The following is a 26,939-nucleotide window of genomic DNA, read 5'->3' on the forward strand; positions in this document are numbered from 1 at the left end:
AATGTCTAACCCTGACTATTAATGTTCTTACCAGGATGTGACATGACAAAAAGACCATAGAATCGAGCCTCTGTTTTAAAGTTGACAACCAAACGACCCTCTTCATTAATGCGCATGCTGGTTGGATAGAGAGAACCTGAAAAAAATAACATGTGATAAAATTCCGTACATGTACATTTATTAATATATTATTTCATAATCAGCACTATGACCAAAAGCTACAATCAGCTCATCATAGTATAATGTTATTTTGGTTTGTACCCACTGGTTGTCAGCAGATGTCACTGTTGCTACTGCAACCCATAAAGTAATGTACAGAATGTACACATCAAACATTTACATCAAACAAAACTGGCAGAAATAAGCTACAGTATTTCAGCTGTGCATTAATCACATATAGAATAACTATTTAGGTTAGGGCAAGTTGGGCTAAAATGAACCAAAAAGCTATTCAATATAAATAGAAGCGATGGCTCCATATTTTCCCTTATGTCATGTATTAAGCTTGAAAAGGCTATACTGTATGCAAGTTAGGTACAGTATATGATTCTACCTATGGTCCTGCATGGATAGTTGGATTACATGAACATACTGTATACAAGGAATGATTTCACATGTATCTGCACACAATTCCCAAAATAAAACATAATCCCCAATTTTTTGGTTTTGTGAGGCAATTTTTAGAGCAATAAATTAAATGAATGACATAACTAGTCCCATCTAAAACCATACAAATAAATAATAACAAATAACAGACAGAGTAGGCTATATAAAACATATACTGTATATTATATAATGATGCATATCAAAATGTGTTTTTGTATTTTCACATATCAGGATAAAATGAACAATTATCAAGTCCTCACCAAGTCCTTGAATTTTATGGTGACAAATAACACAATCAGAGGCCATGTGGGAATCAGTGAGCAGCATATATATCATATGAACAACCTTTAGAAGCAATAACCTGTGGTAATCTTTTTCTGTATGAGTTTATCAGTTTTTTACATGGTATTTAAGTAACCTTGACCCAGTCATCCTTACAACATTGCTTCAGTTATTTTATTTCTGAGGTATATGTTTATGCATATTTTGGACATGTAATGCGGGCTAATTCCCTAGAAACAGCGCTAATGCTTGGATTCGTCAGCGGGTCCAGAAGAAGAGGACCCCAAAGAACTTGTTGGCTGGACACAATAAAGGCTGACACGAACATGTCCATATATGACCTGAAGGAAGTGGTTAGAGAAAGAGAAGCGTGGCGTTCACTGATCCATAAAGTGTCCGAAAGTCGATGTCGACTAAACGGATAATCATCATCATGTTTATGCATGGGCTTCTTTAGGACCGGCCACACCATCTCAAAGGGATCTTTGGACTTTAAGTTAACATTTAAAAGCCTTGACTTTTTTTTTATATATTTCAGCCACTTGATGTATATTTTCTGGTGTGCAATGATAACAGTGTAAAATCTGTTACACATTATTTTTCACATGAGATTAGTTGTTAAAAACTGTAGGACTTGGCCAGGACTTGATGATTGCTAATTACATCCTGATTATGGGAACTGACCAGAATGGGAAACCCGTGACGTGGTTGGTCAGCTTGACAAATTATTGCAATACTTTGGAACTAACATTCCCTGAAATGAAAAGTACAGTTTGGAATATAATGGTGAGTGCTGAGTTTGTATGATTTTTTTATTTAAATGGTGTGGTCACATTCCACTGGCACCGCAGATGTTTGAGTGCCGTGGATCAAAGCCAATTGTTTATGGAAAACTTTTGTGGTCACACTAGCTCTTGCAACCCAAGTTCCCATATGTAAGTTAACTTATGTCAGCTTATCCACCAGGTGTCATTAGTTAGTATGCTGGGCTGTGGTTCTGTCTCTTTAAGCCAGTGAGCCAACACCTAAACCCATTGGAGAAGCATAATGTGCATTTAAAATCTATGTGATACCTTGAGCCAAATGCTCATATTTTTGAGAGTCAGTGTAGGGACTGACCAGAACGGGAAGACCGTGTCGTGGTTGGTCAGCTTGACAAATTATTGCAATACTTTGGAACTAAAATTCCCTGGAATTAAAGCTGGGTACACACTAAATGAAGTGTATACCCAGCGATGTCGCCGACGATCCCAGCTCTGACGGGCCGACATATTGGGCGGTCCATTCACACTGGCCGATCTGGTGCCCGACTGCCCGATAGAGGTGATAGAGAGAGGGGGACTTAGGGGACATACTGACGAGTAAAAGAGAGAGTAGACAGAAGGAATGAGAGGAGGTAAAGGGGAGGCAGAGAAGAGATTAGAGCCAAGGAAAGAGGGAAGAGTGATAAAAAGAAAAACTATATATGGATTTTGGTTTTTATAGTTACAATAAAATTTGTTGAACTATTTTTCATTTATAAAACTACAATTATAAAAATGATATTAAATAATTATATGTTATAATTTGAAGTCACTAAAATGTTTACCTTGTAATTCTGCTTCAGGTGGGCTGCCAATACCGTCCCTCCACAAGATGGCAGTATCGTACACAAATGTCAGACGAAGCTCAGAATGCAAATCAAAGTGCTGCCACCCACCAACTCCCACAGGTGAGTGAAACACATAGGACACATACAGTGGCACCCGCAGGGTTACATAGGACTGTACAAGATTCAAGACCTTTAAACAGAAAAACAAAATCCACTTTACATTCATGACATAATATTCTTGACATTATAAGTCCATATATGTCTTGGAAAGGAAAGCATTCTGCAATGAAAGAATGACGCCTTTGGTTTAGGGAAAACAAATGTAAAGTTGCTGTCATTTTTCCTTATTTTGAGGTAAATGAAAATAAATAACAATAAAAATATATGCGTAAAAACTGAAATGTATAGTTTGATATAAAAAATACATGTAATATAACCTATACAATTTTACCTAATCAGTTGTTACTTTTCAACAGCCTAGTGTGAAGTGTGTACTCAGGGCCTGATTCAGAGCCGGACGATCTGAAAGAGCGCTCGCTCTGAATCAGGGCCTTTTTTTTTTTTGGTGCGGCCTCCGGGCCGCTCGCATAGCTGTGGGTGACCACCCACAGCTATTGCGAGCGGCCAGGTGATGGTCGCAATGGTCTCGACCATCGCGACCATCGGGGCTCGCGACGAGACCCTTGCGGTAGGGTCTCATTCCCGCAAGCCCCAGTGAGCTTCTGGCTCTTAATAGAGCCGGAAGCTCACCACTGACATCACTCGTGATGTCAGTGGGGCCGCCCCCAAACGGCAGGCGTTCCGTCAGGAACGCCTCCGTTTGGCCAGCCAGCCCCCTGCCCGCCTCCAAACCGGTGCGAGCTGTCGATCAAAATCGACAGCCGCCCCCTTTTGGTGCGATACTCGAGTGACGGCGCGCCCGTCGCTAGCCGGGTCTTGTGCATGCGCATGTTGGAGCCGACTCCGGCGTGCGCATGCGCAGTGGCCAAATATCGACCCACTTGCGATCGCATAGCGCTTGCGAGCGGGTCTGAATCAGGCCCTCAGTCATTGGTAGATGCTGCTCTTGTAGGTCACAGGGATGGTAATTTGTAATCGCAACAATATTCTTTGCTTAACTGCGCCTACAGGTGGGAGTACACACTAGACCTAGATTTATGGGGTCTATGTACTAAGCCTTGGAGAGAGATAAAGAGGATGGAGATAAAGTACCAACCAATCAGTTCCTAACAGTTATTTTTCAAACTATGGGGTCTATTTACTAAGCCTTGGATTGAGATAAAGTGGACGAAGATAAAGTACTATCCAATCAGCTCCTAAATGTCACTTTACAGGCTGCGTTTGAAAAATGCCAGTTAGGAGCTGATTGGTTGGTACTTTAGCTCTATTTATATTATCTCTCTCCAAGGCTTAGTACATAGACCCCATAAGTTGAAAAATAACTGTTAGGAACTGATTGGTTAGTACTGCATTTCCATCCACTTTATCTCTCTCCAGGTTTTACACAGGTTTACGTTGTTGCACAGCCAGTTGAGGGTTACGACCACCCTGGGCTAATACACTCGTAACGCCCTCCCCTTCACCAAAGTATGTATGTATTCGTTCTGCGGCTCCTATCAGTAACCATCAGGATGCACGCGTAGCATGACTTGGACTGCGCAGACTGAAACCATTGGTCACTTGCGTGTAATGGGGCCCATCCATCAGCGATGGATTGCTGTGATCCCGCGATGCTGCAACCCGGCATCGCAGAAATCCAACATGTTGGATTTTGACGATCGCGATCAAAAAATTATCGCGATAGTCAAATCGCTGACATTTAACATGACAAATGTGTACGATCCGACAACGGATCACAGAACATCGATTGTGAACAATCGGAAATTTCTGATTGCATCCCTGCATCGCGATGATCCGTCGTAGATGTATGGGCACCTTAACATGCGCCTCTGATTCAGGCCTTATATTGCTTGCAGCTGGTCTATTCTTGTGTGCAGGCTCTTCTCTGTTCTGGATTTCCACTGATGTCACACTTGTCCCTCCAGAACAATACACATATCTCTGACGTTGTATTGTGAAAGGATCATCACAAGCCCTCTAATGCCGCATACACACTAGACTATAAGTTGTACGATATGAACGATAACGATATTGTTATTACTCATCGCGTTCAATATATCGTCCAGTGTGTATGCAAGACATCGTTAACAATGCGCATTCCCATGGATCGTTAACGACGTCTTTCATCACCCGTTTTTGCAGGGCAGCCTGACGAGATCAAGTACGGGGATGGAGGAGGATTCCGTTATTGAACTATGGCCCTCATTCAGAGCCGCTCGTTAGCGGCAGTACGCTCGTTCCGAGCGATGTTTGCACATCTGCGCATGCGTACGGTTTTTAGTACGCATGCGCGAACCAGTCAGTGCGGCCGAAAATCGTTGGTACGCAATATAGCGAGGGCCTGCTATTTTGAGTGACAGAATGAGGCGTATGTGGGTGGTAACAGGGGAAGGTGCTTGAAAATGGGGAGTGGAGATCCGAACGCAGGCGTGCTTAAAGGTCAAAACGGGCGTTTTATGGGTGTGTATATTTAAAACAGCAGCGTCATTGTCCACGTCACTGGGTTATTTTATAGCCAGAACTGCTCGCAAATTTGTGGTAGCAAACACCAACCACAAGAATAGCGAGCAGTTCATACGCTGGTCGATGTACTCGATTAATCTAATAAATAGCGGACATGACGTATGGTGCGAGCGGCCAGGGGGCGTTTTTGACAAATAAACGAGCGTATGTTTTGCTCGTTCGTTCAGACTTAGAGGTGTGAACAGACTGCAATGTGCATACGGATCATTTGAATAGCCACCCCTTGTTTTTAAACGAACGACCGCAAATAGCGAACGGCTCTGAATGAGGGCCTATATCGTTTACGATGACCAATTGATCCCTTTGGTGACCTTTGAGTAACAGTGCCATGATAAATAGACTTTCATGAAAGAATTAGAGATGTAATTGTAACCCATTTACACAAACATCATAAAACTATAAAAACAGCTATTATAGCAGACACATTCCACAAGGAAAATGAAATAATAAACACATGCCACAAAGTGAATATCAGCTAAATAGAACAGCTAATGACAGCATGGCTTAAAAAGATTATTGAAGTCAAACTTGTAGCCCAGTGACTATAGTGTAACACACTATAAAAAAAAAACAATACACAAATGAAACATATTTTTAAAATACATACAAATCAATGGGCAGTACAGAAAATAATGTAGTGTATATTTTATATACTATTGCTAAGACAAGAACTGATGAAAGTCCTACTACTAACGTTCTGGCTTATCAGGAGAAATATTGTACAGTTGTTCCCAGTGCCCGGAGACCTCTTGTGACCAATGAGAGCTCAGCTGTCAGTGTTGACAGTAACATGCAGACTCTGTGGAGACTCAGTAATTCAGTTTAGCTCTGCTGCTAATCAGGCTGAGCACAGGTGCAGTGTAACCTCATGCTAACTGCAGCCTTACATTAGGCAGTGTTAATCTGTGGACACGCACAGGGGCTTCTTTTACAGTAGGGAGGTTTTACACAGCTTTACATTGTGTACAGCCGATTGGGGGTTCCAACCACCCTAGGCTAGTACACTTGTAGCATCCACTCCATCACCAATGTATGTATTTGTTCTGCAGCTTCTGTCCGTAACCATCGGGACGCCTACGTAGTATGATTCGGACTGCGCAAACTGAAAACATCGGTCGCTTGCGTGTAACATCGACACTGTTACAGTCTCAGCGGCTGTGTATATTCTGTGTGTGACTGCGGTTATATCTGCATGTGAAGTGCTACGTTACAGTGTCAGCGGCTGTGTGTATTCTGTGTGTGACTGCAGTTATATCTGCATGCGAAATGCTACGTTACAGTGTCAGCGGCTGTGTGTATTCTGTGTGTGACTGCAGTTATATCTGCATGTGACGTGCTACGTTACAGTGTCAGCGGCTGTGTGTGTTCTGTATGTGACTGCGGTTATATCTGCATGCGAAATGCTACGTTACAGTGTCAGCGGCTGTGTATTCTGTGTGTGACTGTGATTATATCTGCATGCGAAGTGCTACGTTACAGTGTCAGCAGATGAGTATATTCTGTGTGTGACTGCGGTTATATCTGCATGCATCACTGGGGGACTGCTGGGACTGTAGTCCCAGGTCGGGACACTCGGGGGGCCCGCCCACTCCTACCCCGCCACCACACAATAGCAGTGAGTGACAGGCCTAGCCCAGAGACGCCCTCCCGCTCTGCCTCCTAACAATGCCACCACCGGACACTCGAGGGGCCTGTCCGCTCCTAGTACCACCCGCTACTGCTATAAGTGGCGTAACAAGGGCAGGGCAAGCAGGAAATGTTCCACGAATGCTGGTGTGGAGGGGGCGCCAGGGTGGGGCTTGCATTCAGCGCTGAACCAGACTACTGCTGATGAGAGCTGCACACCAATCCTGTCAATCGCCTACCGGAGCCGGGTGCTCCTTCCTAAAAACGCCCGGCACCGATGATCTCTCTGCAGCAGCACCTAGCTCCCGGCAGCATCACGCTCATGATGTAATGGTGGATCGTCAATTCCTCAGAGGAGCCGCCAGGGAGAAAACAGAAGGAACAGGCAAAAGAAGATTGCCTTTCTTGGTAGGTAAGTAGGTTATAGACCTGGGGGAGCATAGTATGTACCGCGGGTGGGGAAGGAGAGCCGTATAAGGAACATACAGGTAGAGGGGGAGCAGAGTACATATTGTGGTAATTACATGCGGGGTGAGGACGGAGCACATTATGAAATAAACAACACACAGGGGTGGGTGAGGAGCTATAGTATGTAAAGAAAATAATCATGGGGGGAGGGGCGAAATAAAAAAGGGGGACACTATAATACAAATACAGACCGGGGGGCACTAGAAGAAAAATACAGACTGTGGGCATTCTAAGAAAATACAGAGAGGGGGGCACTAGAAGAAAAATACAGACAGGGGGGCAAAATACAGATAGTGGACACTAGAAGAAAAATACAGACATGGGGCATTACAATAAAATTACAGACGGGGCACTAGAATAAAACTACAGATGAGGACACTAGAGGAAAAGTAGAGACGGGCACTAGAAGACACATACAGACTGGGGGGCACTGGAATAAAAATACAGACAGGGGGGCATTAGAATAAAAATAAGGATGAGGCAATAGAAGAAATGTACAGACAGTGGGACACTAGAAGAAAAATACAGACAGGGAGACACTAGAAGCAAAATACAGATTTGGCACTAAAATAAAAATGCAGACATGGGGGCACTATAAGGATAATACAGAATTGTGGTGGTGCCTATTTTGTTAGTCCCGGGCCTCATATTTTCTGATGGCAGCCCTGTCAGCGGCTGTGTATATTCTGTCTGCAACTGTGGTTATATCTGCATGGGAAATGCTACGTTATAGTATCACAGCCGCTGACACTGTAACGTAGCGTTATGCATGCAGGTACACCTGCAGTCGCTCACAGAACATAGGCATGCCGCATATCATTCTAATCAGTATAAGCCGCATGTGCATCCTATTCACATCACTTTGTGAGTAAGATGCATTTTAGGGGTAAAAGTTGCACAAAAAGACGCTCAGGGCTACCAAGTCTTGCCGCAGCATAGCACGACTAGAAGAGTTGTTTAACGCAAGGATGCTAGATGTATGTGGACACATCTGTAATGACCATGTCAACATGATGAATGTCGACATATCATACCCAACCTGTACATATTTTAAGCGCGTTTTGCCAATACTTACATATGCGCGCAAGAAACAATTTTACCTACTCTCCCGGAATTTCCATCAGACTCACTGGTTTTGGGGGGAGTTCTCCCGACGAGTCGAAAACCCTCCCACTTCACCACTTAAGTTTATAGGGAGTGATGATGCGATTTGCTATAAATAGCATCAACATGGCCCCGCCCCTCTGATGTAATAGCACAAATTGCATGTTACATTGTGGGTACAGTCCCAGATCTCCTGGAGCAAAGAAAGTACTGTAGATAAGTATATATTTTTTTACATGACATTTCTACATTTGAAATATAACATAGGGCCTGATTCTCTACGGATCGCAAATGCTATTGCAATAACGATAACACACGCAGTTTCACTGCGATAATATGCAAATCCATTGCGATTGGCAAGCCGTCGCAGCACAACATAAGGACGCCCACTTTACCTTACACACATCTGTAATGTTTAGCAAGACTGCGAATCCATCGGTAACATCGAGCACCATCGCAGCCTCACTCACACTTGCACAAGCTCTGGCTAACTTCATCGCACACTATGAGTGCTCCGGCTGCGTAGTGCATCACAGTGGATAATTTATGCACGCCCATGCAACGGCATTTGAACACACTGGCACCCCTGCGTTTCTACGGCCACCCCCCGTCACCACCCACAAACAGCACTTCCTGTCCATCACTCCCGAGCGCAGCGGCCTGTTCACGCACTTGCCCTGAGATGCACTTGTATTTGCAAAACGCAACAATCGGCTGATTGCGTGCGTAATCGCAGTTGCAATCGATAATGAATCAGGCCCACAGTAGAGATGTATCCTTACTAAGCATTGCTGAAATCACGGTCTCGCGGCTCAGTATTGGATACAGTGGTGCGCCATGTTATAGGCTGTTTGTAGTGTGCGAGGTCTCTTAAAACATGCAAATTTGTCTATATGAAATATGCAAGAAAATAGAACTTTTAACAAAATTCACACAAATATTTCTAAAAAATTTGCATAATATTAATATTAGGGGAAAAGTAGCAAAGAGCCTGAAGACTAAGCAACATTCCTGTCTATACAGAAGACTGACAATGCGGCTAAACGTAGAAAATCATAATGCACGTTGTTGTCTGTCATGTATGTCATAGATCACTGTATTATATGTATGACATGATTTTTCCACATTTAGCCACATTGTCAGTCTTTTGTATACACAGCAATGTTGATTAGTCGTCACGCTCTTTGCTACTTTTTCAATAAAATTATGATACTTTTCCCTAAATAATATACTCATTTTTCTTGCTGATGCTACTTTTATACAAATATTTGCACAAAAGTTATGCAATTGAAAGTGTTATGCTAACAAAACCTTAGTGCGACATCTGGTGCCACTCTAGTGAATATGTGCCACGCTGAGAGCAAAGCTGAGTAAACGACACATCTGTATAGTGCAATAATCCTAATAGTGTTGTCTACCTTCCAAAAATGATTGCATTTAACAAACTTTATTTTTCTGGTTTTCTTTTGCGCTTATAAGACATCATATTATCAGAGGTGCCCATTTTCTTTGCCTTTGGACATGACATACAACTGCTGTGCCGTCACTCAGTAAGTAGTCTGTTGCTGGTGGCAAAATCGTAATATCTCATATAAATATCTTGGTTAGCAATCAGTTTAGACTTTGTAAAACGAAAGAAAATGTAGCTAATGTGGAAGGCAAACACTGGGCAGCAGATGCAATATCCATGTACATCTATAACTTAACCACAAGTTGAATAACACATCTAAGGCAACCTTGAGATAAAAATCTGTCTCGGAAAACAGTATCAATCTTTTTAAGTTGTTAATGGAAAATAAAGTGTGTAAATAATAACCAACCACTTTGCAAAGGTTTTAAAAGGCTTAAAAAGTGGGTCATATCCTGCAGATGTAACGCCTCCCTCCAGTAACAGGTTTAACAAGCCATGATATTTATTGTGGAGACAATCTGAGACAAAGTGCAGTATGGATCTCATATGTTACTATATATTTTTAGTAGTGGAACATTTGTTTAAACTGTGTTTCTCATAAAAGCAGAAGACTATGGTCCCCTTATGGTTGCTGCTAGATCCTAGTTGGAGAAAGGACCTTTCTGAGATTTAACCATGGCCTTAAGGCAACAGCTTTCAAACCTAATAAATAGAGGTAATGTAACATATTTACTGAAACTGTGAAATGGGTTAATATCAACTGACTGTCGAGATTAAACATGTTTTAAGAGATTTGTTATAATACGGTTTACATTGGTGACACTTTGTATTGCCAGAACTTGGGTGGTCCTGCAGGCCCCAACTCTTGCCTCCTGGGGAGTTCCATTATGTACCTTGAGTTGTACATGTACACCGAAAGAAAATACCCTTTAAACTTTTATAGGACACCTTGCTGTCTTTCCTTACACTATTATATGGTCACACATCGGGTACGTCCAGCTGCGCTATTTCAGGGTCGTGCATGCTTCATCTGGCCACCAATGGTATTCCCTGAAGCACTGCTTCTCCAGTATACACAAATAGTCTGGCTGCATGGGTGTGGCCATATTGGATTCTCTCAGTACAACCGGATTCCAGAAGCTGCGCTCAAATGATTTGGTTATTCAATTAACACTGGGAACACCCTATTTAAACAAGCTTTGGAGACCAGCTCATTGCCAGAAAAAAAAAACCCTCCTCATGAGGATAGTTACATGGCTTCAGTTGCTTCCAGCTCTGTTCCTGTGTTTCTCAGCAAGTACTCTGCATGCAATCTCCAAAGTGCCTGTTGCCCAGCAAGTGCTCTGCATTCTCCAAAGTGTCTGTTTCTCAGCAAGTGCTCCGCTTATATTCAGTGCCTCAAGTAACCAGTCCATCTAGTACTTGACTGGTTTCTATTCTCTGAGTGCCTGTAGCTGGGGCCAGCCTTAGTTCCATTTCAATTTTTGTGTATCAGTGTGTGGGTTTCAGGTCTGTGTGCCTGTATGCTGCTCACAGTCCTGAGTTCCTCATTCCTGCTCTCAGTTCTGAGTTCTTGACTCCAGTTTAAGCTTATTTTGGTTCAGAGTTTCTGTTGGCTGTACAATATCTATCTGAGCTCCCAGTAGTGGGTTCCAGCTTCCAGTTCCTGGACTCAGGTTCGTGAGTTGAGCTCTCCATGACTGTTCCTGGTCTTTAGATTTCTTACCTCCTCCAGTGCTGCTCTGTTTCTAATACTTCATAGATGAGTATGGGCTCTATTTACTACAATCCGCATATTGAGTGCAAATTGTAGTGTGATATTACCGACTGAATTCGTATTGCAAATTCAGCCAATATCACAGGGATTTAGTAAAAATCCCTTGCAGGGACAGAGCTTGCGCTAAAGCTCTGTCCCTGTGAATCCCCTATACTGTGACAAGTGCCCGCGCATGCTCTGACAGGCCGCCGCTGCGCCCCGCCCCTTCCGTTAATCCCGCCCCCCACGATCAAGACCCCCCTCCGTTAATTACACTTACCTCCGGTGATTGGGACTCTGGTGATGTCCTCCGTGACTCCAGTCAGCTGATCTCCCATCCTGCACTGGGACCCAGTCAGCTGACCGGAGGGAGGACATCACCGAAGCCCCGATCTCCGGTCCCTGGACTTTGGTTACGTTTTTTTTTTTTAAGCAGTGTATCAGCGTGTGGTCTGTTTAGACCACACAGCTGATCACTGGGGCCGGCTCCGGGCTCTGCTCTGCCTGTTAAAGCAGAGCAGGAGTCCGGTAACCGGGGGAGACCCTGGATAACGCCACCTCCAGGTGGTGTTATAATCACAGGGCTTTCATCGGTATTTTTTCACAATTTATTTTTAGTAACTTGCACACAGATCGCATTTCCCATTAAAATTATGGGAAATGCGATCTGATTACTAAAAATAAGTGATAATTAGGGCTTGGAGTAAAATTTTACGAATTCTACTCCAATTGCCCTTTAGTAACTTTAGGTGATACTAAGATAATGTGAAAAGGGTGTGAAAACACCCTTTCACATTATTTTAGTAAAAATAATGTTAATAAATAGAGCCCTTAATGTCTTATTAGAGCTCCAAGTTTCAGTTTAATTCCTGCTTCAGCTAGCCCCAAGGGTTCCGATACGGATAAAAAAAATCCAGACATTTGTGACATATACTATTGGCTATGTTGTCTTCTACTTTATGTTTTCATTGACCTGTTGCCTAGTGGCTGTTCCTGTTGAGACTATTTTCTCATGTGCTTTTATTAGCCAGTATTTGTGTTTTTTTTTTTTTTTTTGTATTGTCAAATGTCTTTTTTTTTCTTTTGTTTTGAAAATCTTTCAATAAAATTACAGTACTTGATTTAAAAACAAAACATGTTTTAGGAGAATTGAGGAAAAATGAACGATTGTACAAAAGTGTAGGGAAGTGAACGGGATGTGGGAAGGTGTACTTGCTCATGATGACTGCCCAAAATGCCCAGGGGAAAAGGCAAGTATGATATGTGGTACATTTCCTATGGTTAATTAAGACCTGTGGAAGCAGCCATTTTATGTGCGGAACCAATTTTAAAGATAATGCAGCCAATCAACTCACTGGTGACAGCGCTGAGCTACATTATTAGCATCAGTTTGGTTCACCATAGAAAATGGATGACTTGTCAATATGTGGAAATTACCCAGGATGTCCAGCCAGTTTGTTTTTAAAATTTTTTTAATTTTTAAATTAAAAAATTAAAATGAAAGAACTCATTGTATTTCTGACAGCCTTTAATTTATCACCCAGACAGATAGAACTTATCAGTGCACTATTTACACAACACAAAGGTGTCTCCCTTCAAAGGCAGCGCAGGAGATTAAATGTGGTCTCCAGGGTCAGAGTTGAAAGGTTTAGTCACAGACATCTAACCTATGAAATCTAAGCAAACATAGATATATGCCCTTAAGGAAATTTTCTAAAAAACATTTATCTTTGGGCATAGTGGGGGAGACAGTAGTTTGTCTAAATGTACTACTTATTTTTACCTATACATAGTATAGGAATCCTGTCTACACAGAGGTGTCGACATACATCTTATTTCCTTGCACATTAAACAGCCCTTACAGTCGCGCCATGCTGTGACTTAGTAGCGCCGAGCATCTTTTTGTGCGACTTTTTACCTTCACGTGTCTTACTCACAAACTGATGCGAATAGAACGCATAAGCAGCTTCTGCTGATTAAAATCATATGCAGCAAGACTATATTCTGTGTGCTACGGCAGGTGTATCTGCTTTGTGAATAAGGCGCATTTGAAGATAAAAAGTCGCACAAAAGACGCTCGGCGCTACCGAGTTGCACAGTGCTTATGCGTTATGTTTAATGCAACTTGTAGCGCAAGGAGGTAAGATGTAAGTGTACATATCTGCATAAATTATCTAAGAGACTAATGTTTCACAGCATTCAACACTGACCATAAATAAATAATTCATAAATGAATATACCCCTTAGGGATTTGTACACATAAATATGCAGTAATGAATACCGACACATACCTACAATTTATTAATTTGGATATTGTATAGAACAAAGAACAGCTCCCATCAGCTTCTCTATGTACAATTTTGCAATCATAAAAGCAGATGCACTTTGCGAATTCATGCTTATCCTACTTAATAGTGATAGCTTTAAAGTCACACTACTGTAAAAGCACTGCAAATGTGTGTATCTAGTAAATAAAATGGCATTATAATTGTCGCGCAGCTGGTTCCATGTACGCTATGAAGAGGCATCAACGGGTCTGGTGACACCCAGTTTGCACTCCGCACCACCCTGGCGCGGTGTGGCCAAAAAATGGGGCGTGACCTAACAAAACAGGGTGTGGCCTCGCGGGAAATACCTCCGGAGGTGTGCCCAGCATCCCTGGAGATGCTGGGCTGCCCCCGGAGACCAGTTTTCTGCACTGTGGCAGGAGTCACGTGCTGCAGGAGAAAGTCACACTGCAGCACCCACCTCCTGTCACAGGAGGAGCCAGCATTTTGGTATCACCACCCCCGAGGGTGACACAGCCCGCATCCCCATTATTAGCAACGCCACTGACACTATGGAAAAAAACAAGCGCAGGCATAATTGTTTGCTGTTTTGTTTCAAAATGGTGCCTAGCACTGTCATGGCTGCTGTCAATTAAGGCTCCCGAAAATCGGTGGCACTCCCGGCCACCCGGAAAAGTGGGCAAATCTCCCACATCCTCCACCCACCCGCACTCCCCCATGCGGCCGCTCACCAATTGAGCACAACTGGGTGGTCCAGGGGGTTAATTGCGTCATCGTCCCCCTCTGTACAATGCATGCTTTCTCGGCACTGTATAGCAGGGGACGGGTCACGATGAAGCGATCGTGCCGCCACTTCCCCTGTACAGCCCACTTTTCTGGCCGCCTCGCCCCCTCTGTGATGACCCGGTAGTAAGCAGCACACTGCCATATTATTTTTTATAAAACATCCCAAGTTACTGATGTAAATTAATCTACAATACATACAATAACCTGCTTTAAATTGTCCTTTATCATCTTTATCTACAGTATCTGCATACTGCAATACAGTATGTAATCATATCAGATTTTGCTATCAGGCCTACTTGATACAGATTCAAAATTCGAACAAATTCCACCAGATCAAAGGCCACAACATGTTTGCGCACAACTGTCACTAGTACCTGATATAAAAACAGTGTGGCTTATGTTCGGCCTTCGCTGCTTGTGTTCAAGATTTGCTGTTTGTGTTTGGATTTTGTGATAAAATTTGTATTTGTAACTTTTTTTTTATTTAAATGTTATTGTGCTCAAAAACACTGAAACCTAAATAATATGGCTCAAACGTGTACAAACCTCAAACATGGCAGAAAAGGCTCAAATGTTTAGTCTAATCCAGGGGTCCTCAAGAGCTATCAACAGTGCATGTTTTCCAGGTCTTCAGACAGAATCACCAGTGAAATAATTAGCTCCACCTGTGGATTTTTTCAAATGTGTTAGTGACTAATGAATACACCTGTGCACCAGCTAGGTGGTCTGGAAAAAGTGAACGGTTAGTAGCTCTCGAGGACCACAGTTCACTACCCCTGGTCTAATCAGTTTGCAGATCGAAACACAGGCGGTTTAAGCATATGTACAGCACAGTTCCTCCCACTTTCACAGATACTGGTCTGCCAGGCCACAGTCAGATAATCAAGTGATAGTAAAATTACTGTAAAGAGTTGTAGATGATGGTCGTTCAAATACACTGAACGACCATCATCTTCCAGGCAGCCGCAGGTCCCGCTGGCCCTCCCCGCGGCTGCCGTTGCATGTGTATGGGAGATTGGCTCACCACACTTGTGTCCAGACTGAAGAATCTGTGCCTGTTGGTGCTGGTTGGACTGACTGTAGGGGGAGCTGCAGCGGAAGCGTGCAGCCCCTCCCAGGCAGTCTTCCCATTCTGTATCCTGAGAGCTTCCGCTTGACAGAGTGATTCTTCCTTCCCAGGTGCTCTCTCCGCTCCATAGCAGGTGTATATTCCTTTTTTTTTACAGGATTGTATTTATTAGGCTGGCTGCATTTGTGTGAAAGAGGTGTGTGTGTCTGTGTACAGCAGGTTTTGTCAATGTGTGTATCTGTGTCAGTGTGTGTATCTGTGTCAGTGTGTGTTTGTCTGTATGTATCTGTGTCACGGAGTGGAGGCGATCGTGTGCTGAGAGACGTTGCGATGGGGAGGTGATGGCGTGCTGAAAGATGATGCAGGGGGGGAGGGGATGGTGTAGCTGAGAGATGACGCGGGGGAGATGATAGTGTGCTGAGAGACGATGCAGGGGGGAGGTGATGGTGTGCTAAGAGACGATGTGGGGAAGAGATGATGGTGTGTTGAGAGATGACGCAGGGGGGAGGTGATGGTGTGGCTAAGAGACAACGCGGGGGGAGGGGATGGTCTGGCTGAGAGATGAAGTAGGGGGGAGGTGTTGAAATTACGCAGGGGGGAGGTGATGATGTGGCTGAGAGACAACGTGGGGGGGAGATGATAGTGTGCTGAGAGACAACACAGGGGGGGAGGTGATGGTGTGGCTGAGAGAAGACACGGGGGGGAGGCAATGGTGTGGTGAGAGACAATGCGATGGGGAGTTGATGGTGTGACTGAGAGACGATGCAGGGGGGAGTCGATGGTGTACTGAGAGACGATGCGGTGGGGAGGTGATGTGTGCTGAGAGACGTTGCAGGGGGGAGGGGATGGTGTGGTTGAGAGACGACGCAGGGCGGCAGGTGATGGTATGCGGAGAGACAATGCAGGGGGGAGGCGATGGTGTGCTTAGAGATGACGTGGTGGGGAGGTGATGGTGTGCTGAGAAATAATGCAGGTGGGGAGGTGATGGTATGGCTGAGAGACGACGCAGGGCGGGGAGGTGATGGTGTGCTGAGAGACGATGCGGGGGGTGGAGGCGATGGTGTGCTGAGAAACAACGCGGTGGGTGGGGTATCAGCGCATGTTATGGCCGCTGACACCACTTCTCTCCCAAGATGTGCCACCCAATGCATGGCACTGACCATTCCGACAGCTGCAGCTGTCATTCCCCTATCACCATAGTGGGGAAAGCACTGTCCCTGCTGCGGTGGCTGCGGGGCTGCATGCAAGATCTTGCGATGCTTGGCCGGGAAGGGAGCTTTGTATTCTGGCGGAAATCGCCGGAGGGGGGAGTTTTCACTCATCGCTACTGCTTCCTGTTTTGCCTCGGTAAAGAGGCGTGAGGCTATAATGCATCTGCCTACCTTCCAACATGACCCCTTCCATCAGGTACAAATTGCACTGCTCCTGGACTTCCCACCTAATTTGTGATTGCAGTAATCTGTGTTGAACTAGTTGATTGATGAGACAGGTGTTTTAACACAGGTGGCTGCAATCACAAATTAAGAAGGAAGTCCAGGAGCAGAGCATTTTGTACCTGGTGGAAGGGGTCATGTTGGAGGGTCTGCATCTCCTCGAGTTTGGGAAACACTGCTGTAGAGAAAATAAATTTTCTATAAGTCATCTGCTTTCATGCATGTGTCTGCTCCATGTAAGTTTCAAATAGCGCTGGTCATATCCCATGTTACAAAACTATTTTAATCCTTAGCTCAGAGGTTCCCAAACTCCGCCACCACAGTCCAGTCCAGTTTTTACGGATATCCATGCTTGAGTCCAGATGGTTAAATCAAATTGAGGTACTAATTAAGTCACCTGTGCTCAAGCATGAAAACATGAATTGTAATGGTCGAGTTTGGGAACCTATGCTTTAGTTTCATCCAACAGCCTACTCTTTTTAATTTAATCTATAATGCTTGTTTTGACTAATTATTCTCCAGTTTGAAGAATGACCAATGGCCACAATGTTTCAATAAAAAAAAACACAAGACAAAATGAAATATTTGGTCATACTAATAGATCCCCACTAACATCAATACAAGAGGATTACAGTATTGTGTTATGTGATTCATCTAGAAATATTCATTGTGATTACTATGATCAAAGTCCTGTATTACTGACTGCTTCACTCTCTGCCCTCTCAATGTGGGTGCACTGACTGTTTAATGTGTTCTAAATGATTCCGTCAGTGTCGCTATTATACATTCAAACAATAAATGCTCAGTATTGAATTTAAAAAAAAAACCTTCAAAATTTCCTTTCATATGTGCCCCAGCCAAATAGAGCCCTAGACACTTGTCTGGAATTGTGAAGGCTGAAAGACTCCGCATGAGATACAGTACATTGCATGCATACCGGGGCATCTTGATATTATCAAGAACAATGAGGTGACCCCAAAGACCCAAAAGATATTTTATATCAGTCTGGCTAATTGATTTGCCACATATAACTTATCTATGGTCGGCTGAGTAAAAACAATATGCAGCCTATTATGTGTGCCATTAATTCTGTTAAAGTAGGCCTTTACATAAACCACATAGGTCTTATTGTAACATGACATACACATTTGTCTCCGTATTGTAAATCAGCAGAACTGTATATAAGGGTACCTGGCTGTACTGTGCATGCGCCTCTCTTTGATAACCCCGTATGGAGGTCAATGTGCTCAGGAGACAATTGGCAATTAGCTTTGATGCAGTCCAAGTTTGACAATACAAGCAAGGTTAATGTATAATGTTTTCCTGCTGGTTACTGCACCTCTGCAGTTTGTTGGTAGGAACATTCCCTATAACTAGTTTTTAATGCTATTTAATGTTAATTAAAAATAAATAAATAGACATAAGCTTGTAGGAAATACTCATCCTATCTACTGTAGGTAAGTATTACACTTATTCAACCACTACCAAAATGGATTATGTGACGTAAGTGTGAGGGGGCTATTTATTAACTAGACATATAGTACCCGATTCAGTGGTGGGCGCTAAAACAGCTGCAGCTGCGTCTTTTTCCGCTAATACAGTAGCCGGTAAGATTGCTTTAGAAACGCCCACCAGTTGTGGCGCTAATCAGCTGCTTTGCGTATTAAGAGGCACCATCGAACATTGCACCAGGCCAATGAAATTGCCTCTCTCTGTGTCCAAATTGGTTCTGCGGCTTTCAGCGGTAGCCATTAAGACTCTTGTCTCTAATAAAATTTCCCTAAAATGACCCCAAGGTTAAATTAAAAAATTTAAAAATGTATCCCAGCTTAGTACTGCTCGTGTACAGAGTACTGCACAGTAAATGTATTTTGATCTTATTCTGACCTATCTATAAACAGTCCTTTCTATAAACTGCTATGTGACATTTGGAAAAGTCAACTTTAAGATCTAAATGATCCGATACCGAATTGGCAGATTTCCTTGACTAGAATCATACCTTTAAATGGGCCTTTAATGTATTTCATGTGAACTTTGCTATGCAGCTAATGATACTTTAAGATGCGATCCCCAGGAAGCATCAGGGGGTCTTTGATGTTTGTGAGAGATTAAATAAGCAACTGCTACCACAGAGGTCTTGTAATAATGATATAAATAGAAGGGATTAAAGGGGTATTCTCCATTAAAAATCAATATGACTAAGGGGCCTATTCATTATCACTAATGGGCCTGTTACACATGCAGAAACACTAGTTTAAGTTTTCGGAGTTTGCTTGCGCGAGTCAACGCCATCTTCAGATGGTGCTGGTTCCGGAGCCCTGCTCCTTCCTACGGGAAGCATGTAAGGCGTTGCGAGGAGGGATCCGTCCCCGCTGCAGTGAGTAACCTGCGGCCGGTCATGCCTGCGCACAGGGCAGACCCGACACTGGTAAGTATCACTGCTACTGTAGTGGTTATTGATTGCAGGGATTTCAGAGTAGATGTCCATGCACCAGAGCAATTCTGAATTGCTCCAGTAATTAAGTATCCTAATGCCCCTAAATCCTTTTTCTTTCAATAATAGTACTCTTAGAACGCCACCATTTGTTGTATTTACATATCTCCCAATTATCCCAAATTTTGGCAGGAAAGTTCTGAATCTCGGACTTCAAAATGGACAGAGATTATGTGAAAATGTGGCGTTTTGCCTAAAAGTGGTGTGAAACAGATACAGGACAGTAATAAAAAATCTAAGCAGCACTGATCAAAATCTATTACCTAACCAGTCTATGAAACAAGTGCCGCTGCACACCCGGGAGAGAAACTGCCTCAATCTCTCATCATAAGGAAAGCATACAATACATATACAAAAAGTAGGTAAATAGACCGGAATATAATAATAAAAACCTCTTATGGTTTATTGAAAGAATATAAATCATAAAAAATTAACATCAGAGAATAATTAATAACACTTCATAAAAACATTATATGTATAATGATAGAGTAATTATTACATATAAAAAGCTAAACCAGTAGTGCCATATGTATTATTTATACATTTGGATACATACAGCACAGTTGGGCATATTCATCAAACGATAAATGACTCGGTAACCATGCGGAAACGCATATTAAGGTTACCGCGCCATTCATCATCAGGGGTCCGATAGGAAACTCCAAAAAAACTGAAAGACGGCGCTTGTTCTCAGATCCCCGCTCCTATGGGAAGGAGTTCCGGGGATGCGAAGAGGGATCCGAGCGGATCCCTCCGCCGCCTCCTCACTACCTCCCCGGCGGCTGTGCACATGCGTGATCCGAGGTCACGCATGCGCAGCTGGGATGACGGGGAGTATGTAAGTAAGGCAGCAACATGTGTAGCTGCGATACTAACCGAGGGGACAGTTGCTTTTCGGAGCAGTTATCCCCTCACCGGAGCAATGATGAATTGCTTTGGTGTCACGTTTCCCCCGCTGCGAGTTGGATACTTAAGTATCCCTCACAGCGAGATCAATCCTTCATCATCGGAGGGCATGCGGCCTTCGATGATGAATAGGCCCCTGTACCACTGGTTTCCCATCTAACTGTTCCAACATTGACTGTGGATACTTTATTTCCAGTGATATTGAGAACCTGGACATAAAGCAAAATATTGCATCTCATTTGTGGTGCTCTCCTCCAGCTGGTGAGCATAGATATTGAGTGGATTAGTTCTTTATATGTAATAATCATTCTATCATTATACGTGTAATGTTTTTGTGAATTTTTTATGATTTATATTCTTTCAATAACCCATAAGAGGTTTTTATTATTATATACCAGTCTATTCACTCTGTGCAGCGCCACCTTCTTTTTGTATATGTATGAAACAGAGCAGGGTTTGGTCACCAACTAATTTCACATGTACTGTATGAATGTTGGGACCTAACCCTAGATGCATATTCATCATTCCAAACAATGTTATTTCAATTAAGACAATTATGCTGGGTGAATACTAGACCATACAATATGTTGTCCGTTCCTGTGGATCGGAGCGACATATCGGGTGCATCGTCTAGCACCCAGGATATGTCCGCTCCAGCAGGTCACTAGCGACATCGCCCTTCGGCCCTACTGCAGGGCTGACAGGGAATGTCTCTAACGATGCCATGCTGCAGCATGACACGTACTTACCCCCTGTCGGACCTGGCATCAGTAAGTGTGTATGCACTTGCCGCATGCTGGGTCCTGTCACCCGCGATGTCATGATGTCACCAGCTTTACACTACACATAAATTATGAAAACTTCAGTATAATGAGAGGTCAGGTGAGTACAGACCTAGCTTTATAACCTTCACTGTTGTATAAAATGTAATTATATTTAAGGGAAAAAATTTAGTTATGCATCTACAGCATCACATCCTGACAATAGCCCTATAATAGATGTTAGCAGAGAGCATTTATTAGTTTTATGATGTGCACCGGACCATTTTTGCCGGATTTGGATTTGGTTCTAATTCATTGTCCGGCTTTGGATTTGGATTTGCCAAACTGCGGTGACTGGCTTTGGATTTGGATTTTTTTTAAAAATGTACAAAAAAGCTAAAATCACATAAATTGTGTTTTTTTTTGTTCCTAGAGTATTATTAACCTTAATAACATTAATTTCCAGTCATTTACAGTCATTTTAGACCACCTCAAAGCTCGCAATATTGTTTTCACCATTATTGGCCAAAGGCTGCCGTGAGCTAGCTGGATACTAAGCGACAGAGCAGTTTTTTAAAGCACATCTATGAAACATTGCCACACAGCAGTGGCAGAGATGAAAGGTAGCGTAAGATGCGGTGCTTGTATACACAGTGGGCTTATGCCCAAGAAATCACGGTGCTTGTATACCCAGTGGGATATGGCCCACGGAGTCATGGTGCTTGTATACCCAGTGGGATATGGCCCAAGGAGTCATGGTGCTTGTATACACAGTGGGGTATGGTCCAAGGGGTCATGGTGCTTGTATACACAGTGGGGTATGGCTCAAGGGGTCATGGTGCTTGTATACACATGGGGTACAGCACCAAAAAAATATATATTTTTTTTAATTACTTTTTAAACTTTTAACTTTCTTGAAGGTTTTTTATTTTTTCATTTTTTTACTTTTTAGTTAAACATTTTTTTGTACACACAGCCACTTGTAAGTCTGGAGTCTTTAGACACAACCACTTTAATTAGCAGAGCATAGCGCAGCGTACATCAGCGTGTGGTCAGAGCCCCTTACATAGCCACTTATTCAGCAGAGTATAGCGCAGCATATATGGTGTGGCCAATGGTCTTGTGCGGCTGATGTACACACATTGGGGGGTGTCCACCGCTGCTCAATAGGATGCCCATTGGCCACGGCATTAACATAAAGACGCTACTTCCACTGAGTCCACTAAATCACACTCACAATGTATGGAATATCTAACCTGATCTGGAACACTATGGTTATATTCTGGAAACTCACCTATGGTTCTGCCCACAGATTCCTCTGCTTTAGAGCAATGCCCATGATATTACATGCAGTGTGATTGATTTCTTCATACTTTTTTGCATTGACCAATTTGCTATAACATGCTGAGGCCAGAGGCTGCTTCAGTTAACACTACCTTCAGTTTTAGTTAGTAAAGAAAGTTCACGTTATATTAATTGACTTATATTGACTGACCAACATGGAAACTCAGCCATCTGAAAGGACAAAGTTTAACAATTCAGTCTCCATCTCAAAGGTTTGATACTATAACTGTTGTGACAATTATGATACCACAGAGGCTTCAATCATCATCATTTTCTTGCAATATATAATTTACTCAAAACAAGAACTTCGAATTATAACTGGAGAATAATTACCTGTCCATCAGTGCCAATTGTGCCCCCACACTGAGTCAGGAGTTCAGACATGTCATAGTAGCTGGTGAAGTCCCACAAACAGGCCTCCAGGTTAAGATTTCGGTAGAAACGCAATGTATTGGAACCACGGAGCTGTGTGCTATACTGATAAGGAGAGGTCTCCCCTATTACATTGGGATTCTTGGTGGTATTTGTTAAAAATCCATAACGAGTTTTCACTTCACTGTAATCCAGAAGATTGGAACATTTGTGGTTTCCCACCCGTGTACCGTCAGGACTGAGAGTGAGCTCAAAGTTGGACATTTCTCTTGTTGATACAACTGGCAGCATGCCTAAATTGGAAAGCAAGACTAAAATAAGTAACTAATACATGAGCTCAACTAAAATAAATAGGAAAAAACGTAAACTGAAAATAGAAAAATGTGACTCAAAACATATGAGATCTTCTGGACCCTGTTACAAGGGGGTGTAGTCAAGTGTGTACATAATTACCAGGACTGTCTTGGAACATTGCTTATAGGGGAGTGGCCACACCTTCTTGGGGGAATTGCGGCATATCCCACACTGCCCCCCCTCCCATACACCTCCCCTCTTAACTGTCCTGTACCGAGATAGCTCTTTTATCCTACAGCAACAAGGAACCTATCTTCTGCAGGTCACACAATTGATCAAATTAAAAGACACCGGGTTAATACCGTAAGTCATTCCCTCTTCTGGTTTATAAACCAGAAGGGAGTATCAAAGCGGTGTCTTGATATTGGAATCTTGCCGCATAACAATAATAGCTGTACATAAAGTAATCAGTAAGCCTAATGTACAATCACAAAGATACTGTTTTGTGATGTCACATGTCTAATGTTACACAAATGCACCATATTCAACAGTTGAAGGTGTCATACATGTAGCAGAAATGTCTGTTATACACTCACAGAGAGAATCTGCTTCTTAACAGGAACTTACCGTCAATATGAGGCAGAGTAACTGTGACTTTAATTAGGTTTGGATGGTCTGGGTCATCTGGTCCTGTGTATCGCATTTTAGCAGAGAACGGTTCCGCTCCCACTACACCTGGCACTCTAGGTTGGCAAAGGCCTATAAAGAATGAACATTGCTTAGAGATACACACTCACTTAATCATCAGTAACTGAACCAAAACCAAGGTCCTGGGCTTATTTAATATGCAAGCTGTGTAACAGATATAGATAATGTACAATAAAGAATAATCTCCAAGGAATTTATTTTATTACAATAACACATCTAATTTCATGAAAAGATAATATATCCTATTTAAATACATTAGAGCCATAAACGATAATAATAAGAATATACAGAAAAATATTAGGAGACTGGGGGAGGGATGTATCATACATCCCTTTACTTATCTCATGCATAGCAGTGTTTATTAATGCCACATGCATAAATAAATGCGATTTAAAAGCAATGGACAGATCTTCCGATAAGAGCTGTCCTTTGTATTGTGAGAACTTTTGGGTTTATGACCGGAAGCCCTACTGCGCATTCATGGGCGTCATATTCCTTATAGGGGAACTCTAGGTTGCTCTACGCATCGCCATCTATAGATCTATGGGGTCTATTTATCAAGCAGTGAAAGGGGGGAGAAGTGAACCAGTGGAGAAGTTGCCCATAGCAACCAATCAGCTTTCAAGTAGCATTTATCAAGTACAGTCTATAAAATAATACTTAGGAGCTGATTGGTTGCTATGGGCAACTTCTCCACTGGTTCACTTTTCCACACTTTTCACTGCTTGATAAATAGATCTATGTATCTGCATTTTGTCGAGGTTTGACCACATTTTTAGTGTCGATACATCCCACCCTGGAAGTTACATTATACTTAAGTTATTAACTGATACATTTACAACCTGATTAGCAATTAAGTTATGTATTGGGATACATTGTGGCATATTTATTAACATTATTTTTACTAAAATAATGTGAAAATGGGTGTTTTCACACCCTTTTCACATTATTTTAGCATCACATAAATTTATTAAAGGGCAATTGGAGTAGTTTGCGTGAAAAACTACCCCAATCCCTTCAATTTACATATATTTAGCAAACAGATCACATTTCCCATGCTTGTAATGGGAAAATTGATCTGCTCACATTTACTAATAAAATCATACTTGCCTACATCCTGGCTGCTTCCTCCGGGAGGAAGCAGCCAGGTCGGTTTAGCAGGGGGGCGGGGCCTTATAGAGGGGGCGTGCCGGACACATTACTAGTGTTTAGGGGCGGGGTTGGGGGCGGAGCCACACGATCGCGTCATTTAGCGCAGGGGGGGTTTAGCGCTACATTGAGGGGTGACTGAAGAAGTCGGGAGAACTGCCTACTTTTCCGGGGGGCCGGGAGCGGCACCCGATTTTCGGGAGGCTCCCGGGAAAATCCGGAGAGTAGGCATGTATGAATAAAATATTGTGAAAAAATACCGGGGGAAGCCCTATGACAAATAACGACACCCTCAGATGGCACCCTCAGATTCCTGCTCTGCTCTGACAGACAGGTAGAGCATGGAAGAGATGGGAGCTGGCCCCTGTGATCAGATGTGTGTTCTAAATAGACCACAAGCTGATCACTTTAAAAAACTAATAGTTGAAAAAAATAATCTTACCTGCATCCAGGGACCGGTGTTTGGGGAGATTGTGGGGGGGTTGCCGGCGGGAGGAAGGGCGGCATTCGCGGGGGGATGGGCTGACCCTGCATATGATTTTTGATGCATCCTTGTGATGTATTTATCACCGCAAATCCACATCTCAGATGCGGATTGTGATAAATATGCCCCATTGAAATTTTAAAATAAAACTATACTGTAAGGTCAGCTGTTAACTACACACATTGCAAACAGACCTTGTGTGGGCCCAGTAAATAATGCAGGTTATGAATTCATTTTTTTTGTGCAAAGTAAACTCACTTATGGGGAGATGCATCAAACCATCTAAAGAGCACAAGTGGAGAGGTTTCCCTACTGCAGCCAATCAGCTTCTAGCTAGCATTTATTAAGTGCATTCTATAAAGTGATAGCTAGAAGCTGATTGGTTGCGATGGGCAACTTCTCCCTCTTAAAAGTTTGATACATCTCTCCCTTTGTGTAGGTGGTGTGTACATTTTAATTCAGGGACGGATTTGGACCACATGGGCCTGGTCCTGAAAATGTATAAGGGCCTTTAGTGAGAAGGGGATGAGCGGTGACCAGTGCTGTGTAGGTGTGGCTAGTGCCATATGGGTGTGACCAGTGCTATGTGGGTGTGGCGTGTGCCATGTAGGTGTGACCTGTGCCATGTGGGAATGTACACCCCCATACACCATTAGTTCAAATGTCTACCTAAATATGTGAAAGTAGAAAAATGACATAATTTTGAGAGGATAAATATAAATACAATTTTAATACTTAGGATTTATGGCTGAATGTGTGGCCTGCTGTCATGATGAAGGGCCTATTTTTATGTCGAGGCCAGGAGCTGTAGTCCCATCCACCCCATATTTCATATGGCCATGCTTTAGCTACATGTTTCATAAATTATTTGTACTTTATCTCAGTCACAAAAATTGCCTTGGTAATACTTTGCTGAGGATATTATGTAATACATTATTTATGCTTTGAAATACCACTGTGGCTATATCACTGGAAATCTAAATCAGTTAATTAAGGCTCTACAGCAGATCTGGCCATCCTGTGGATTTCCAGCTGTTGTGAAACTACAAGTCCCAGCATGCTTTACCAGCTGATCGGTGAGAGGGTATCCTGGGACTTGTAGTTTGACAACAGCTGGAGAGCTGCAGGTTGGCCAGGCCTGCTCCACAGTCTAAAGAGTTGGAGGAACACCACAATAAAAAATATACAGTAGCAACATATATTTATGCAAAGGAAATACTCTGCAAAGTGAACCATTCTTGGATATTAACAGATGCTAGTATTTTACTGAGATAATGACTGTACCACAAATAAATGGGGTGCCGAACTATGGATAGACAGTAAAAACGTAGACGATGTCTAGATAGACACCAGATGTTAGACAG

The 26,939-nt window shown here is 42.9% G+C and overlaps 1 protein-coding gene across 1 annotated transcript in view; it reads right to left on the reverse strand.

Moving 5' to 3' along the window:
- The window catches only part of FREM2 (FRAS1 related extracellular matrix 2), a 246,514-nt gene that overhangs the window by 20,518 nt on the left and 199,057 nt on the right, over positions 1–26,939 (reverse strand). The window contains exons 15-18 of the mRNA XM_088460193.1: positions 23,862–23,993; positions 22,902–23,233; positions 2,477–2,669; positions 32–136 (exon numbers count right to left, since the gene is read on the reverse strand). Of these exons, the coding sequence (XP_088316319.1) occupies positions 32–136; positions 2,477–2,669; positions 22,902–23,233; positions 23,862–23,993 (762 nt within the window). The remainder of the gene's footprint in view (positions 1–31; positions 137–2,476; positions 2,670–22,901; positions 23,234–23,861; positions 23,994–26,939) is intronic.

Source organism: Taudactylus pleione, unplaced genomic scaffold, assembly GCF_031769625.1.
Source record: "Taudactylus pleione unplaced genomic scaffold, aTauple2 ptg000043l, whole genome shotgun sequence".
Classification (NCBI taxonomy): domain Eukaryota; kingdom Metazoa; phylum Chordata; class Amphibia; order Anura; family Myobatrachidae; genus Taudactylus; species Taudactylus pleione.